The sequence below is a fragment of the Drosophila sulfurigaster genome, chromosome 3 (assembly GCF_023558435.1).
Source record: "Drosophila sulfurigaster albostrigata strain 15112-1811.04 chromosome 3, ASM2355843v2, whole genome shotgun sequence".
Taxonomy (NCBI): Eukaryota; Metazoa; Arthropoda; class Insecta; order Diptera; family Drosophilidae; genus Drosophila; species Drosophila sulfurigaster.
Window position 1 is genome coordinate 21343131 of NC_084883.1, and position 19209 is coordinate 21362339.

Below are 19209 nucleotides of genomic sequence, written 5' to 3' on the forward strand. Positions count from 1 at the left end.
TTTATAATCCAAGTGGAGGTGCATTGCCTCGGTCTCTGCTTGCCTTTGAGATACATTTGCCAACTCAAAGATACAAAATGCGGAGAGCATAAAACTACAGCTGAGAGCCAGAGGCAAAGAGCGTCGAAGTTCAGAGAGTGCTAAGAGAGAGCAGCACAATTTGAGTGAGTATTATTTAAGAGAGTGCCATAAAATTATACTCAAGAGTAAAATTCACTCACTCTCTCGCACTCAGTCTCACTCTCTTTGTTTGTCGCTCTCTCTCTTTTCTCTTTCCTGGCGTCGAATCAGCTGCTGTCAATTAAAAGCAACTACAATCTCAAGAGAACTTCGTTTGAGCCAAAAGAAATTTTCTAGTTGGATTTATCGCAAGAGAACTTTTCTCGCAATAGGGCAACATATCTACATATGAGCAGAACATGAATGTACTTCTGCAGTATTTTTCTTGTTGCTGCTGTATTAAAATCTCATTCAATTTCAAAGTAATAAAAGAATACTTTTCGATGGATAATATAAATATTTATTTTTTAGGTAATATACTAGTAGAATTTATTTAACTGAAAAAGATTAAAATGTAAGAATAAAATTCTAACGATTTATAAAGAGAAAAATTAATATTCTTTTTATTGGGTACAAATATGATATTAAAACCATGTATATAAGAAATACATGTATTAAAATATTTAGTTACTTCTGTTTTTTAGAATCATAAAAAGTTTCGAAGTAATGAGCTTTCATAATTATTTTTAATAGTTGAATAACTTACAAATGATATAAAGAACATAGATAACTCTATAAATAAATACTTTCGATAAAGCGTTGTATTTTAATTGCAGAATTACAAATAATTATATTATTTTAAAAATTTAGTAACTCCTTTAATTGAGCATTAAAAACTTGATTATTTTTTCAAGCATTAACATTTAGACAATTAGATTTGATTAAATAAGCCTTAAATTTCTGCATCACTATAATTTCTATTTGGATTGTCATTAACATATTCACTAGTCAACAGTTGACTTATTCTTTGAATTAGTTTTGTTTGTAGTTCCTAATCAAACTTCGTCATTAGCTGAGCCATTAGCAATTTCATTACAATTAAAGTGAAATTAAGCCAAAACGGCATTAGTTACTATAATTAGCATTAGCACTACAATGCTCTCTCATTAAGCGTAGATATTACTGGAATATCCTCATATCTTACAATTAATTATTCAGGTTATTATCAATTCGCGATGGGATTAAATATTTAAATAGAAATGCTTTTGAATTTAATTGCTTGCGTCGAAATAAATGAAAATTTGGCGCATTTTCAAGGCATCGCTTCACTGCCAACCGTTTTCGAGTCTAAGCAATGCCACATTGCCACCTTTGTGGTTGTTAAACCCCGGGTTTTACTTCCACCTCCACCCTCGACTTGCTCTCTGCCTCGCCTTCTGTCAGTGTGTACAAAAGATGCCAAATTCTAAGACTTATGTAGAAGCACAGCCCGCCCACAGCCCACCGCCCACCGCTCACCGCCCACTTCTTGTCTCGCACTCCTTTTATGCCGCACTTTAGCTAAGAATTTTCTCTAATGACTTAAACGCAGTAACCACTAAAACATTTACAACGAACACAGCAAAGCACCCTCCCCCCCTTCAACCCCATCGCCCAACAACAGCCTCACAAGGTAAAAGCCTCCTCCGGGCGTTTCCTCCACTTCATGTTGTTCCTAAAGTGGCGCATTTTTGCGCAAATTTTCCTCGAAACCGCAAGTAGAAAACTCATTAAGCGAAAAGCATTTGGCGGCAAAATGCGACCAGAGTTACACCTGACGACCGCCCTCTTAACAATTTAACATGGAGGCGTGGCCACTTCAACAGCTACAGCTACAGCAACAACCACCGCAATAGCAAAAACAACAACAACAACAACGAATATTCAACAGCATTTTGCTATAACCGACAACAACTCGTAGAATATGAGAAGCGTTTGCTCTCCAAGCGAAGAGTATTAACTATACACCAAAGTAATATAAATTCGATCCATCGAATTTTTAAGTAACGTTGAATTGAAACTATAAAATATTAAAAGCACAGAAGAAAAACAATCCATTTGCCTCTAAGAAAGAATATGAATATATAATTCGCTATAAACAAAATACATATTAAAAAGGAATACATCGAAAACGAAAGTATTGCATACTTGAAGTATGCAAAACATTTGCTACTGGCAATTAGATAAAACATTGATGATCAGATGTTAAGAAGTAAAAGAGACATCACAACTCGATATTCATCGTTGCAATTGCAACTATGATTCACTCTTATTGGGATTACTTCCAAAGAGGCTAAATGGTATAAGCAACCAACCGTGAAAGGTAGTAGATTCATAGATTCGATGTGTGTCAATCCGTAAAATTTTAATAAGAGTTGATGGATTAGTTGCAGTAATCAAATTAAATTCAATTGCATAACCAGACGACTATAAATACAGTGGATTTCAAAGATCAAATTCTAGTTGCCAGTTTTAAAATGTGGATTAAATTGTTATTCGGTATATCGGTGCTTCTATGCAGTACAGTAGTGAATGCCCAGGAGAAAGACTGCAAATTTCTTCCTACACCACAGTGCATAGAAAAATCATTTAAAGAGCGAGGCAGACCCAAGGAATGTCTGAAAAATACAACGGAACATCTTAAGAAAACGCTGATTATAATAGGGGTGAAGCACCTGAAATGCATTATTCAGAACGACTTGGATTTAGTATATGAATTATATCCACTGATGATATATTTATGGGCACAAAGTTTAAGTTGGGATAATTGTGTCGCCAAAGAGGGTTTGCTTTGTTCACCCTTATCAATAAAAATATATTCGTTCATATTCCCATTACCAATGTGGGAGATTTTGCTAGCTCTTCATGATATAAATGCAAATGCCGAAAACAAATATCCGCGTTGTTACGTGAATTTTATCAACGAAATTCTAAACGAAATTCCTGTGTTGATCAACAAAGTGCAGAATTGTATATACCGTGTAATGCCTGAAATATCGCTAAGAACTAACTAACTAATTAATCTACAATAAAGCTGTTGGTTGTACATTGCAAAACTAGTTACGTAATCTTTGTACTTGGGATCTCGGTTTGCTGGCAATCAAAAATTGACTTCCACTTCGACGGCTTCGCATTAAACTGATTGCGTCAAATGGAAAATGGCAAAAGGAAGTCCCAAGTTTGTCGGCCTCTTGGCCGAAAGTGAATTTGGCCATTTGTATTTGTGCGATGCGGGTGGCGGGTGGTGAAAGCGGATGGTGAAGCCTGTAAAACTGAACTGTCATAAATAAAATAAATATTTTGCGCTGCCAACGAGCCGTATCCATCGCTGTTCCCCCTCACCCAATTGGGCCAAGCCAATTTGTGACTTATAATCAGAGAGCATAAACCAAAAAAGCAGCCCGAGGTTTAGTGTAGGCGCAAATCAAATCCTGTGACGAACTCTCCAGGCATCATCCATCCTCTGGTGATTGAGAAGCTCGCACGTGCTACATAATTCCAATTCCAAGAGGCAGCTGGCCAAAAGCCGCCACCTCAAGCCACCCACCCATCAACTAGCCTATGAATTGTTTCAGACTTTTATTGAACAATCGAAGGGAGCACACAAAAATGCTCTAACATTTGTTGTACTTCCGATTTATCGAACATTTTGTGATGAGTTGCTTGTTAAATGTCTGATTAAAAGAATCTTATGAATGAACTTATTTCAGTTGCCAACAATGCTGAAAATAATATTTGGAAATTGAACTTGAAAGCGTATTCAAATGTCGTTCATAGCTGGATGTTTCTAGCAAACTATGTGCTTTGTTTCAAGTGCTTTGGCCACGCCTGATAACCTAAAACCTATCCGAGGGTCTATCAGGGCTTTAGCTTCGATGGACAGGTGTATCGTTCCATTGTGATTCCTCAATCTGTGTCCAATCTGAGCTCGTGTTTTTCATTAGAGTTTTCTCTACACAGTTTTTGGCTTGCACTCGTTGTTGTTGTAAATTTATTAGCATAATGCGTAAAGATATCGCGTTCATTTGACAGCTTTTCCAAGTTGCCGCTTGGCTTCACTGCGTCCCTTATGACCAGCAATGCCATCCAGCTGGAGGTTGAGAGTTTGGGAAGCTGTAGCTTTAGCTCTAGCTGTAGCTCTCTGTTACTTGTTCTTATTTCATTGTTTCATTATGTTAATAAGGGGGAATTTCACCATAATGAAGCCTCGCAGCTTTCACACTGGCCACTGGGCCACCGAGAACGCACCAAATTCACTCGAATTTCTAATATCGCAACTTTATTATGTCATCCCGAGCAGGCAGGCAGGCAGCAGCAGGACTGTCGTCCTGCTGGCGACGAAGGCGACACTTTGCTACAATGGCGCCATAAAGTTTATTCGTGTACGAAAAATACCCACTTGATGGAGCACACCAGGAGCGACAACTAGAGCACTGAATGCAGGGTGGCTGCCCAGAAAAGGGTAATGAGCAGCTGCAGCATCAGGCGCCAAGTATTCCCTCCTGCCGCTCCCCTTTCCCCCCTCTCTCTCACTCCCTCCCTGCTCGCAGCACTGGGTTTTCCTCATATAAATCGACGCAATTATTTCGGCAGCGCTGCTCGCTGCTTCACTTCGAAGTGTTTCAGTTCAGCAAATTGGAATATTTGCATAAATTACGCGTTTGGTCAATACTCGACCAAGCAAATACGAAGCAACGAGGAAACTGTGCAAAGATGACATCAAAATAGAGTGGAAGAAATCGAGTTAGACCAACACAGAGTGAATGAGCTCGAGGAGTGTGCACGACTGCGGCATATCCTCAATTGTTTTCAAAATTGAATGCATTTTTTATACTCTTATTATAATTTGTTGTCTCCATGAAATGTATGCAACAGACAAAAGGAAATATGTCCGTCCCTATAAATTATTATATATATTCTTGATCCGGCTGTCCGTTCGTCCTTAAGAGATAAATATATAAGTCTTTTTCGATAGCACTTGTTAAGTTCGTTTGCTTCAAATTTTTGCCACTCCCACTTCCGCCCCAAAAATCAAGAAAAATCTTGTAAATGATTTTAAAGCTAGATCTGCAATTTTGGGTAGATACAATAATAACTATATTTATGATACGTGAAAATTTTGTTACGATGAGATGGAAATCGTAGAAGTTAATTAAGAAATACTTTTGTATGAACAAAAACGCCTACATACTACGTGACTTAGTTGCTCCAATCTGGTATATTTCCACTCTATTGTATATAATATGTTGAATGTATCTAAAAATACCAATAAAGGCTTTTGTTATATTTCTGTATTTTTCTGATATATTAATTTGGTATATTTTAAGAAAAATATCGCACCGTTTTGCTCTTATTTCAAATCGGTAACGGGTATCTCATAGTCGAGCACACTCGACTGTAGCTTTCTTTTGGTTGTAATTATCTTCGTATATTAAAAAAATTAGGAAATACATTATATATAAAAAAAAGCAAAAGCTTTAACATTTGAGTTTTTAAGGTGGAAAGTTTGTCAAGTCTAAATAGAATCTGTTTTATATATTATGTACTTCATTTTATTTTACATTATTTTAAAATTTTTCTAAAAATATTAACCATGAATTTTCGTAAGAAATAGTTTCTTCTGCATTTCATTTTATTTCATATTAATTAAAAAAAAAATATATTTCTAAAATAAAATACCATTTTTTTACTATAAAAATAAAGACCATTTTAACAGACAAACGCTTTCTATTTTAATAAGGCGAAATTAATTAAGACCATTTATATTTTTGTATTGTTTATAATATTCTAATAGAATTTGATTCATTAACTTGGTAACTATTAAATGTTTGAGTAAATAATAATGAATAATAACGTGAATAATCAAATAAGTGATTCGATATGTGTTAATCCGTAAAGTGTTAATAAGATTTGATGCAGTAAAGAAACTAAATTGAATTACATAACCAGTCGACTATAAATACAGTGGATTCCAAAGATTTAATTCTAGTTGCCAGTTTTAAAATGTGGATTAAATTGTTAATCGGTGTTGTTTCGGTTCATCTATGGAGTACTGTTGTTAACGCTATTGATATGGAGTGCTTTGATCGTCCCACGCCTGAGTGCTTGCTAAAGCAATTTCAAGAGCAAGGCAGACCCAAGGAGTGTCTTCTAAATAAAACGGAGAATCTTAAAAGAACGATACTTCTAATAGGAGTCAAACACCTGAAATGCATTATTCAGAACGACGTTGAAGATTTGGTATATGACTTATATCCACTGATGACATATTTATGGGCAGAAAGTTTAAGTCTGGGTTGTAATGCCAAAGAGGGTTTACTTTGCTCAGACGTTTCACTACGAATATATACGTTCATGTTTCCAATAGATTTCAATACCACGAAACTTAATGAAGCTCTTTTAGAATTGAATGAAAATCCCAAAAAGAAATATCCGCAATGTTACGTGGATTTTGTCAACGAAATTCTTCCCGAAACTCATAGCCTGATCGCCAGTATTCACGGCTGCCTAGTTTGAGTTACGCTACGAAGTAAAAATGACCAACCACAATAAAGTTGTCGGTTGTACATTGCAAAACTTGTTGCGTAATCTTTTTACTTGGGTTCTCGAATTGCTAATGTAAAAGGCAAAGTTTTACATTAATTGCAATTTCAATATTTTGAACTATGGTATTTCTTAATAAAAACTGATTTAAGTTGCCTTTTGTTTTTTATTTTAAATTACGCTCGTTAGATTCTACTTGCATTTCATTTTAAAGAAATCTATGCATCTTGCCAAAATTTTAGTCGCGACGAATATAAAATTCCCAAATGAGAAAGATGCAAATCGTGAGACACATGACACCCGCAATCGCAAGGGATATGAATAGAAGATACCATAAAAAATCGGCAAATCCAAACGTTGTACCAGCATACACTAAGCTCGTCGTCGCCTTTTCAACTTCATCATCTGATTTTAGCCAAACCGAACTGGGATTTTCCTTAAAATTTGCATTAGAGGTAGAAATATACATGGTTGTAATTTTAAAATGTTAATTTCGATGTTTATAAAAGATAAGGAATATTAATTCTGTAAATATTTGTTCTTTTTTTTAGCAAATATTTAAACTAAACCTACTTTGATCACAATGAATTTTTTATGTAATTCCACACGAGGTAAATTACTATAACTATTCCTATCACAACTCCGATCACAGCTAAAATACAAACTAGATAAAATACGACATGCCAGAATTGTAGTTAATGTTCTGCGGAATTTTCAGTTGTCGGCATACGATTAAGTATTGCAGGAAAGGTTTCGTTATATAGCGAATCTCCGATGACCGAAAATGTGGTCATCTTGTTCGAATTTCTTATTTAAAATCTGTCGAAATTTTCGTGTAAAATGCTTGAATCTGAATTTTCATCGCATATGATACTCTACAGAGAACATATTGAAATTGTTGTGAAGAAAAATATTGATATTGTAGCTCGGAAAAGTTGATTTAGTGTACGGCTCGTTTAATTTACCTTTAGGTGCTAATGAATCTTCCTTTTCGCTTTTGAAGGGAGTGTTTGTGCAGGAAGTTCGAGTATGGTAGAGCCCGTAAAAGTCAGCGATGCGTTCTTAAATGCCACACGAATAAGGTAAATTGAGCGTCTTCCTCTTGCCACTTCCTTTGGCAAAAGTTATGAAAGTTTCATTTGTGCTTATGACATGGTTAAAGTATAAAAGGTATGAAGCCGCACCTGGCTTCTTTCTTCTCCGACTGCTTTCCAAAGAGGTTGAACATGTGCACAAACAAAACGAAACACAAAAACAAAACAAGTAAGAAAGTTACAGTCGAGTGTGCTCGACTGTGAGATACCCGCTACCCATTTTTAATAAAGGCAAAATATTGCGGTATCATTTTGAAAATATACCGAAAATACTTAAAAAATACTAAAAATATACCAAATGGTATGTTTGGTATATCAATATAGTACCACATTCAAAATATACCATAGACGGCTCAATATACCAGATTGTCAGCCAAAGTAACTAAGACCCTTATAAGTAGGCGTTTTTGCCCATACAAAAGTATTTCTTTTATAACTTCCACAATTTTTATCTGATCGCAACCAAATTTTCAGGAATCATAACTACTATAGTTATTATTATATATACCAAAATTCGCAACTCTAGCTTTAAAATTACGCTTGTTATTCGATTTTTTGATTTGCGGGGGCGGAAGTGGGCGTGGCAAAAATTTGAAACAAACTTGATCTGCGTGCAAACATAACAAATGCTGTCGAAAAAAAATTATAGCTCTATCTCTCGTAGTCTCTGAGATCTAGGTGTTCATACGGACAGACGGACGGACACACAGACACACAGACACACAGACGGACAGACGGACATGGCTATATCGTCTCGGCTGTTGACGCTGATCAAGAATATATATACTTTATAGGGTCGGAGATGCCTCCTTCTACCTGTTACATACATTTCCTGCCGGCACAAAGTTATAATACCCTTCTACCCTATGGGTAGCGGGTATAAAAATCAAGTGAAAAAGTAACAGTTGAGTGTGCTTGACTGTGAGATACTTGCCACCCATTTTTGATAAGCGGAAAACACTACGGTAATAATTTTAAAATATTCCGCAATAATAATAATAAAATATTTTCGGCATATTTATATAACACTATATACCAATGATTCTAAGACCACTAGTAAGAAGACGTTTCTGCCATAAAACAGAGTATTTTTAAATACATTTTTTAATTTTTATCTGATAGAAACCAAAATTTCAGGAAGACTATAGTTATGTTAGTATGTACTAATTCTAAAACATACCAAGGTCTATATATATACTTAATTGATTAAAATATACCATAGAGCAAAAAATATACTAATTTGTCGACCAGATTATCTGCCTGTTACATACATTTCTTGTACATTTTCACAACGTTATATACCCTTTTACCCTATGGGTAGAGGGTATAAAAACTGGGGTGAGAGAAGGGAGCTATTTTCTACCCTATATTAGACTAAATAACTTGTATGTTTTGGTTTCAAATCATTATGAAATTTGTGGAATACAAAAGTTCATCAGTAAATTCTAAAAAATTAACTTAAAGTTGTCTTTCAAAGTTATGTAATATTTAAATAATTGATAAGGTCTTCCGTATCGAAGAAGAAACCAAAACAAAGGCAAACTTTTGACTCGATAAACTCATAAAATATGTTTATAATGGCAGCTGAAGTAATGCTTTATAAATTGATTGATTTCGGGCACACACAATTTAAGGGTAGTGGCATGCTTTATTTGGAAATCGTGATAGACTCGCCTCAAGCGGAAAAGAAATCATAATATTTCGTGTGACTTTCAGCTAAATTTCAAATATAAAGTCCCGCCTCCATCTCCACCTCATTCTCCTCATCGTCGTCGAACAATTATTAAATCTGTACACAAAGAGGCGGTGCGGCAGAAATTTTTGGTTTTTGGGAAAAGTTTTTCCTTTTTGTGGACAGCTGAAAATTAAAATCCATTTGCCAGCGGGAGTGGCAAATGGTGGGCAAAAGGCAAAGGCAAAGGCAATAGGAAAGCAAAACGCCGAAAGAAGATTACCTCATTAATTTCTATTAAAATTAAAATAAGTTTTGCGCTTTTCGGAAATGGCACACAAAGAGGCAGCAAACGAGGCACACGAACAAGCACAAGCATAAAATAAATAAATAAATAAAAAGAGCTTCACAGAGATGGACATGGGACATTGGACGCAGGACATTGGACATTGGACGCAGGACGTGGTGAATGGCAAATGGTAAATGGTCAATGGGGCCTGATGAAGGGACAGTTCCTTTGGCCGGGCATAGGTTGAATGACTCTGTATACCGCATTCAAAAGTGAACGAACACAATTTCCTACTTACAACACATTTTATAAATATTTAATAGGCGTCCAAGGACAAGGCCTGACTACGTTGTCCTGCCTGTTCTCCTCTCCTCTCCAGTCTGTTTCTATGCTGGCTGCCGGCTGTTATGATGGACATCATAACCGCAATTGAAAGTTATTAGTCGAGCTCAGTTGGCATCCAGCTGTGTCTAATCATTTTTTTTTTCAACCAACTCACGCCTTTCTCGGCACTCTTAACCCACAATATTTAACGCGTGGCCTGGCAGCTATTTCTGGCGTTTTCAAGCAATTTTAAATGTTAATAGAACAGACAAAAGGCAGAAGCATAAAATGAAACTGACTTGCGGAAAAAAGAGAAAAATGTTAATTAATTATTTCCAGCAAAATATTTAATAAACACTGCAAAGAGTAGATTAAAGCTTTAAGGAAGTTGTTCAAATACATTATTTTGTAGATAGGTGATATTACTGCTTTTTCATTTATTCGAAAATTGTGAAACTCTTTAAATCTCTGTCTATGCTTTATTTAATTTATAGAAAATCCTATTTAATTAGCCTAAAAGAGCTACTCTTACATTTTATTTACAACAAGTAAATCTGCATTTCTTAATTTTCTTCAATCTTCACTTCAGCTGGTACTATAAATTATTTTGTTGCTATGCTAAATTAATGTATTTTAATTGTTGAATACATTGTGAAATGAAATAATTGACATTTTAGACAGTTTCCCATTTAAGCGAGCTTGACTTCATTTTCTATAATTAAAATTCTTCGTAAAACTTGCATTTCATTTTAACAATTTTAATTATGAATTTTATATAAAAAGTGTACAAAATTGGTCTTTTTAAATTCGCTTAATTAACATTTAATGTTTAACTTAATGTTCCACTAATTAATTCCTTTTTCAATTGCTGCTTTTGTGCATAGAAATTGTAAAGAATTTCTCAATTCTTTGCAATTGACAGTTGTGATAGGAAGGATAGCGCTTTTGTGCCCTTTGAGCCTGGCTGATGCTGCTGCTGCTGCTGCTGAGTTATACTTAGGGACATTGTAATCCCCCCACTTGACGTGATGTTGCAGCACTTTGATGTCGGACAGACACGGACTGCAATTGCTAAACGCTCGACAATAAAACAAAAAGCGAAAAAGGCAAAAAAAAAAACACACACACAAAAAATATCCTGCGAGCAAAAGTAATGTACGTAGAGTAGAGCGAAAAAAGAAATAAATAAAACAGCAACAACAACAACTGAAATGAAAGGACATTTTGCACGCGCTGCCGCCTTAATGACGACGATTAAAATGCGCTCCACAAAAGTTGCACGCAGTAAGTAGGGGAGATGGTTGTTGGGGGATGGGGTAAAAGGAGGGGTGAGGCGGCTGCAGGCACGCAGGTGCAAGGCATGTGTGCTGGGGCGAAGGAGGGAGAGAGGGAAGGTGAGGGGAATGGGTGGCTTAGGGTGACACTTTGTGCGATACATGAAAAACTCATAAAGCAAAAAGGAAACAATTACAAATACAAGTACACACACATGTGAGTTTGTGTGTGTGTGTGTGGGTGTGTGTGCGAGCATGTGTGTGTACTCTGGCATAGAGAATATGGGGATAGAAAAAGAGGAGAAGGCTGGGAAATAGGGGCGGGTTGGGGTGAGTTATTCACAGATGTTTGAAGGATTTCTGTTACAATTTGTTTGCGGCGCTTTCGCTTTAACAAATGCCTCGCACTCGCTGCCGCTGCCACCGCCGCAGTCAGCGTCGACGCTGCCATCGACGTCACCGTCGCCGTCTGTAGATGCTTTTCTTTTATTTCCTTTTATGGCTTTCCTTGTGCTGAAGAGTGAAATTGTTTCCGCCGCACTTAACGATGCTGCGTTCTGAGTTTTGCTACTGCTTCTTCTTCTTCTTCATCGTCGTCTTCTTCTTTTTCTTCTCTTCTCCTCTCGCTTCTTGTTCATCTGCTTCCCCCCATTTGATGGCAAACATTTCCGCAGCTCGTCGCATAATTTAATGCAAATACCCCAGACCCCAGCTTCCAGATACTGTTCTGTTCTGTTCTGTTCTGTAGCTACTTATATTCTCTTACCCCACTAAACCACAGCCTCTCTTCTTCTTCCCCTAGTCTAGTCTCACTCACTAAATATCGATTTTAATAAGAGCAACATTTTCATTCTTCTTCTCTTGCCGCTTGGGCTTCATCTTCTACTTCTTGCTCTTCTTAATTTTTTTTTTTTTGTGCATTTCGCTGGCATCTTTCCTTGTCCTTGGGCTGACCTTTGCGTTGGCTGCACTGTCAGCTTCGTGGCTGCTTCTGCACAGGTCCTTGAGTGCCATTGCAACGTCTCCCCAAGCTGCATCTTCAGCAACACACACACACACACAAAGAATTCATACAGTCGAGGCTATCAGCTAAAAAATGTTCGTCAAAATTGTGACGAAGTCAAATTAAGTTTCTTAGTTATATATTATATATATGTATGTATCTTAGTTATATATAAAATATTTCAGTTGTCAAATATTTAGATTTACATAGTAAAAATTAATTAAAACTTATATTTAATTAGCAATATTATTACTTCAATCAAACGAATGATTATTTTAATTTATTTATTATATTCAAATTTGAAAAGCTTTTAACATTTTAGATTTTGTGTAAATACTTTTCTGTGATAAGAAAATATTTTGGTTTATTACATTATTTTTCATAAATTTAATAAATTTTTAAAGGTCAGTGAATGGCTTCTACATTTCTTTTCTAGTTTTCAACACCTTCACTTGTAGAATTTCTTTTCATATTAAACTGTTTGAATTATCAAAAAATAGTATGTAGAAAATAAGCACAATTAAAAGCATTTAAAAAAGAATTATTCAAATACTAACATAATTGTATTAAGTATTACTGTGACAGAAACTGAATGTTAAATAACTAACAAGCATGACTCTTTCCTGCCCTAAAAAGTATGCTACATTTTTTTGTATGGGCTTCACACTCAGCGTTTAGTATTTTAGTATATTAGTATTTTATTAGCAGTGCGTTATTGCTGAGGTAAAGGATTAATAAACTCAATTCAACAAGCAGTTGTGATAGTTTTACCCTAATGCAAGTATTTTTTCTTAGCATAGTAAAATTTCGATTCGTTTTCAATATAATATATACTCATTTCTTTATACTATATTCCAAATTAAATGAATTCTGCCATTAAATTGAATTGCTGTTGAATTTCGCAATGACAGCTCAACTTGAATATGTATTCAGCTTGTTGTCGGCTGAAGTTGAATAACAAACAAATTCACAAGAAAGTATTTTGTTACAGGACCTTGGTTAATGTCTCGAGTTGCTTATTAAACTGTCGCTTGTCGCTTGTGTTGAGTTCAGCCCGCTGTCAGTTGCAATTAAAATCGTACGAAACTCTCTTGGGTTAGTTGGCAACCTGAGTCCAAGTCACATCAGTAGCGATGCCCGCCTTCCTGTTTTCCTGTTTCCCTCCCAAAAAAAATCCACTCGTCATTTGTGAGTTTTCACACGCAAACAAACGTGCGTGCGTGTGTGTGTGTGTGTGTGTGTGTGGGCGTAGGAGTGTGCGTGTGTGTAAATTTGAAGTATAAAATAAGCAGACACGTGGCAAACGAAACCTATTGAATGATAAGCATGCAACTAAAAAGCTGCCATTCGAATGCTACACGGATCCGGATGCGCTACACGGCCGAATTAGGCGACGAGCGGTGAATGTGAAAGGCAATCCAGAGAAAGGAATGCGGATGGGAGACAGGAAGAGTCCCAAAAACGAGGAAAAAAAAAAAGAAAAACCGAAAAAAGATGTACAAAAATCGAATTTCAAATATCAGAGAAACGAAATTTAAATATGCGAATACGAAAGGGATAAGCGCAACTTTTTATGCAAAATAGGAAAAACATTTTTGTGCAAGGGGCTTATAGCGGATTTATTTTGCCAACACACACACACCCACATAGTGCCCTCTCTCTCTATCTCTTTCATTCTCCGTCTCTTTATCTCTGGCACTGTCTGTGCTTTGGCAAACCAATTCTGCACAGGAAACACAACCAGAAAACAAATACAAATACACGCAAACCAAATATTAACGTGCAGACTCTCAAATAGCAGATACAAATTCGCAAAAATACAAACATACTCGTTGTGAGTTAGGACATCGGGATTCGGGATTTGGATATGGTTTGGTTGTGGTGCAGGGCACGTTAGACAGGAAGAGGGAATGTGATTGGATTGAAGGATGCGTGGCCCGATTGACAGGCTTAGACATGCACGGCAACAGCCAAAGCAACAGCAACATAGCCACAGCCAGACCAACAGAGACTCAACATCAAATACGCTGTGAGTCCTAAGCTGACATGGAAATGGGAAAGCCAATGGAATTTCCATAGGACATCCAAATAGTTCCAGAAAGCAGTACGAGGCATAAGTAAACTTTTTATGAAAGCAGCAACTTTAAAGAGGAAAGCGGAGTTTATAATTAATATAGATTTTTCAAAAAACAAGTAATAAGCTGCATTCGAGTATGCTCGACTGTGAGATACAGTGCGGTGTTTTTCCTAAATTATACCGAAATAATATATCGAAAAATACTGAAATATATCAACGGTTATATTTGGTATATTTACATACTGCAACATTCAAAATGTACCATGGCGTACAAAAATATACCAGATTGCAGTCATTTTTACCCAGACAAAAGTATTTCTTCAATAACTTCGACAATTTTTATCTGATCGCATCCATATTTCCAAGAATCACAAATACATAGTTATTATTAACAAATGTAGCAGAATGTAAAAAACAACTGGAATCACATTTTGTTAAGAAAAACGCAATTAGTTTAATGAAGCCGTCGAAATAGAAGTTAGAATGGGAGCGAATAAAGAACCCAAGTAAAAAGATTATGCAACATATTTTGCAATGTACAGCAGACAACTTTATTGTGTTTAGTCATTTTTACTTAGTGGTATCTCTGGAAATATGCACAGGTGAATTTTGTAGATAAGCTTATAAGCTTCGGGAAGAATTTCGTTGACAAAATCCACGTAACATTGCGGATATTTTTTTTTGGGATTTTTATTCAATTGTAAAAGAGCTTCATTAACGTTCGTGGTATAGTCATCTATTGGAAACATGAACGAATATATTCGTACTGAAACGTCTGAGCAAAGTAAACCCTTTTTGGCATTGCAACCCAGACTTAAACTTTCTGCCCATAAATATGTCATCAGTGGATATAAATCATATACAAAATCTTCAACGTCGTTCTGAATAATGCATTTCAGGTGTTTCACTCCTATTAGAAGTATCGTTCTTTTAAGATCCTCCGTTCTATTTAGCAGACACTCTTTGGGTCTGCCTCGCTTTTGAAATTCCTTTACCAAGCACTCAGGCGTGGGACGATCAATGCACCCTGGATCCTGGGCGTTCACTGCTGTACTGCATAGAAGCACCGAAATACCGAATAACAATTTAATCCACATTTTAAAACTGGCAACTAAAATTAAATCTTTGATATCCACTGTATTTATAGTCGACTGGTTATGCAATTAAATTTAGTTTCTTTACTGCATCAAATCTTATTAACATTTTACGGATTAACACACATCGAATGACTTATTTGATTATTCACGTTATTATTCATTATTATTTACTCTAACAATTTATGTTAGTGAATAAAATTCAATTAGAATATATACAATAAAAAAAATACAAATGGAATTTGGTCTTACTAAAATAGAAAAATTTGTTTGTGATTTACAAATGGTTTTCATCTCTAAGTAAATAAATTTTTTTTTTAATTTATGTAAAATAAAATGAAATGCAGAAGAAATGATTTCTTAAGAAAATTCATGGTTAAAATTTAAAAAAAAAAATATTTAAAATAATGTGAAATATTGAAGTTCATAAACGATAAAAAAGATTTACTCTTATCGAACGTCCGCCTTTAAAAAAACTAGTAAGAAAGCTACAGTCAAGTGCGCCCGACTGTGAGATACCCGCTTTTGAAAAAAAAAAACAAAAAAATATTGCGGTTAAAATACAAAAATACTTAAAAAAATAAGCCAAAAGGTATATTTAGTATATTGATAATACGCTACTGGATATAATATAGAGTGCAAAATATACCAGATTGTCGGACAAAGCAATTAAGACCCCCTAGAAAGTAGTCGTCTTTTCTTATCCATAAAATTTTCTTAAAAACTTTTAAAATTTGTATCAACATTTTCAGGTATAGCTATAGCTAGGTGTGGCAAAAATTTGAAAGTACAAAATATTAAATAATAAATGATAATTTTGTCGCAAAATATTGATTATTATACAAAAATATTCAATCAAATCCTACATCAAGTTTAATTTTACAATCTTCATAAGAAATCGTCATCTGCAACAACTTAAAGATTTCTCTTTCTGGTTTACCCCTTTTTGTTTTTTCTTCGAGCCTATTTGAACGGTTTAGTTAAGGACTTGACTGTTATGATTGTGATGTTGATGAAGTGCCACACAACAACAGGAAGCAACAACGAAAAAAGAAATGAAAATGAAAATGGTATGAATGTTTGAATGAGTGAGTGAGTGAGTCAGTGAGTGATGTGGCTGATGGATGGCAGACTTACTACTCCACTACGACTACTATACTATATATGGGGGGTTACTCTATTCTCCCAATCGTAGGTACTGTCTGCCACTCTCCCCATTTCCCACTCCCCACTCCCGCCCTTGGCATGTTCGATAAGTGTGCGGCCTCAGAGAAATTACACGCACACTTGCGCGTTTTGCTCCTCATGAAGTTGATGGATTGCCCTGGCGCGCGGCGGTCAACTGCCGACTGACCATAACTGGCAGTTAGTTCAGCCCACCCACAAGAGTTCAGCACTGCCCCCCTCTACCCCACTTCTGTCAGGCAGTTGGAGCAGTTCGGAACAGCGCCCATTGCTATGCACTTGATAAATGGTGGAACCATAATGAATGGTTGTCCTTTCATTCCTTGCCCAAATGTTTCAAATGTTTTCCAGCCAGATTAAAGTACATGAATATTTATGTATAAAATATGGTTAAGTTGCTTCACAACATCTATGGGGTATATACGGTGGATAAATAGTTGCATTGTAAGTTTCGAAAATGATTCAAAATAATTTATAATTAAGAATATTCAGAAGTTATTTTAGAAATCTTTGAGCTTTGCTTCAAATTTATATTTGTTAAATTGCATATTTTGAAAAAATTTTTTAATAAAATTTACAAATTGCTACAATATTTGGAAAAGTCTTTGAATTCAGGGTATTGACAAATAAGTTATTTACATTTCCTTATTATGAAAAACCTTTAATAACAAATTTCTCTGAATATTCCATATTTCACGCAGTGTAATTTGATCACTAAGTTATATAAATATATTTTTTCTAATGAACATTTTACAAATAATTAAAAATTTTTACCAAGACATACAATTTTTACAATGTCTTATACATCTTTATGACATTACATATTTTTGGGAATTGTTTTTCTTCATGAATCTTTAGGTATTAACTCATAACATACAGTAAATAGTAATGGGGAAAAACACTTAATTAAAAACCAAAAAATGCTTCCATTTTTACTATTTGCTCTAAGGATGAAACCCAAAGATATTCTTTGAGCATTAACTCATAATGCAGAGCAAACTAGAAATTTCAGCTTGATTTATTCAAACACTTAGCGAGAGTCTTCTTCATTATAAGATACAATATCTTGAAGCTTCATATGCTTGAACTTATTTGGTGGGAACAATTACATTAATGCTATGCTCCACCACATGGCCCCCATGTTGAATCCCTTTCCGCTCCGCTCGCCCCTTCGTGGCACTTGTTGTGGGACTCGGCTACAAGTTGCAGCCAATGAATCGAATGCATTTTCATATTTTCGGTGCGCGGACGAGGCATGCAACATAATCGTAATTACTTAATGCGTCGAACAATGTTTTGCCACTAAATTTAAGTCGAAATGCATCATTAAATGGAACAGACGCTGCCCCAACGTGCCCCCCTCTCGCATATTGTTGTTGTTGTTGTTGTTGTTGTTGCCGAGCAAACATAGCAATGATTATGCTCTAAGTGAAAACATATGGATCGCAGATCGGTTCAGTTCAGTTCAGTTCAGTTCCAAACAGAAAACGGGGACAGACATTTCTCTCTCTCTCTCTGTGCGTTGCGTGACTCATAAGGCTGCCAGATGGCACAGCTGCCACGCCTGATCGCCGCTTGGCAACACGCACCATCGCAAGTCTTGCCCCAAAACTGAAACACAGCCCCAGCGAACTTAAAGTGTGGACAGAAGCGTCTCGAATGCACATGTCTAATTGATAGACTCTGCTCAGGTTATCCAATTACAATTGCGAATCTACACGTACAATTTCTTTCAATTCTCCCTGCTAAATATAGTTTAGACAGCTGTATGAAATCTGTTATAAATCACTGAATTTTATTAGAAATTTAAAGGTGGCAGAACAAGCCCCTCCAGTCAGTATCTATAATATTGTCTAACTAACCCGTTTTGCGAGCTGTCAACAAAATATTGACACATAATTCGCTTACCTATGCTGGTTATACTAGGTAAGCATATAATTGAGTTCCAGGAAAACAATTCGTATTGTTTTCAAAACATACAGTTTACAGAGTTTCTAAGAAATGAGATAAAAAATATATTCAAATTTCAATTTCGCAAATAGTTCTAGGTTTTAATGTGTGTTGATATCTACTCAAAGAAATGAATGGACACTTTTGTAGAAAGTGATAGAAAACATTTAAATATTTCTTATATTAGACAATTATGCATTTAAAAGATTTATTGAAGCTATCAACTAATACTTTTATTTATACATATCCTACGTATACATAAATGAGAATTAATTGCACATACACAAATGGAAGCTTTAATAATTGAACTTATCTAACTTTATTGAACAACCTTAGTTAAAACTTTCGTTAAACCAAGCTGAGTGTTGAGTTTATCTAAAATACATGCATAAACGAATAAACTTTAAATACTTTTTTAATGCTTTTTGGTAAATGAGAATCTTAAATTCATGCTGAAGACAGTAGCTAAGATAAGTGGAAATTAATTGCACATGTTATTATTATCCAGAGTCGGAACAATTATGCAATTATGTCAGCCATTGGGTATGCACAACACCACACACCTATCGGGCTTTAGTGTGCGTGTGTGTGTGTATGTATCTGAGGTATTCGAATATGTTATTAAAAATCCAAATTGGCTATTATAAACGCGAGTCATGTGTGTG

At 35.5% G+C, this 19209-nt stretch overlaps 2 protein-coding genes and 1 long non-coding RNA gene across 4 annotated transcripts in view; 2 read left to right on the forward strand and 1 right to left on the reverse strand.

Moving 5' to 3' along the window:
- Positions 1-19209, forward strand: part of LOC133845026 (methylenetetrahydrofolate reductase (NADPH)-like) — a 144609-nt gene that overhangs the window by 121749 nt on the left and 3651 nt on the right. The window lies entirely within an intron of this gene.
- On the forward strand, positions 2487-6619 carry LOC133843217 (uncharacterized). The gene is made up of 2 exons (XM_062276658.1): positions 2487-2714; positions 6244-6619. Exons 1-2 carry the CDS (start codon positions 2517-2519, stop codon positions 6553-6555), a joined length of 510 nt encoding a protein of 169 aa, XP_062132642.1. The 5' UTR covers positions 2487-2516; the 3' UTR covers positions 6556-6619.
- On the reverse strand, positions 2524-5209 carry LOC133843218 (uncharacterized). Of its 2 annotated transcripts, none has more exons than XR_009894482.1 (3): positions 3659-5209; positions 3382-3598; positions 2524-3316 (listed from the first exon to the last, which is right to left on the reverse strand). It is a non-coding gene; the product is annotated as an uncharacterized LOC133843218 (long non-coding RNA). The 2 variants fall into 2 exon arrangements; XR_009894481.1 differs by having other exon boundaries at positions 2524-3303; positions 3659-4544.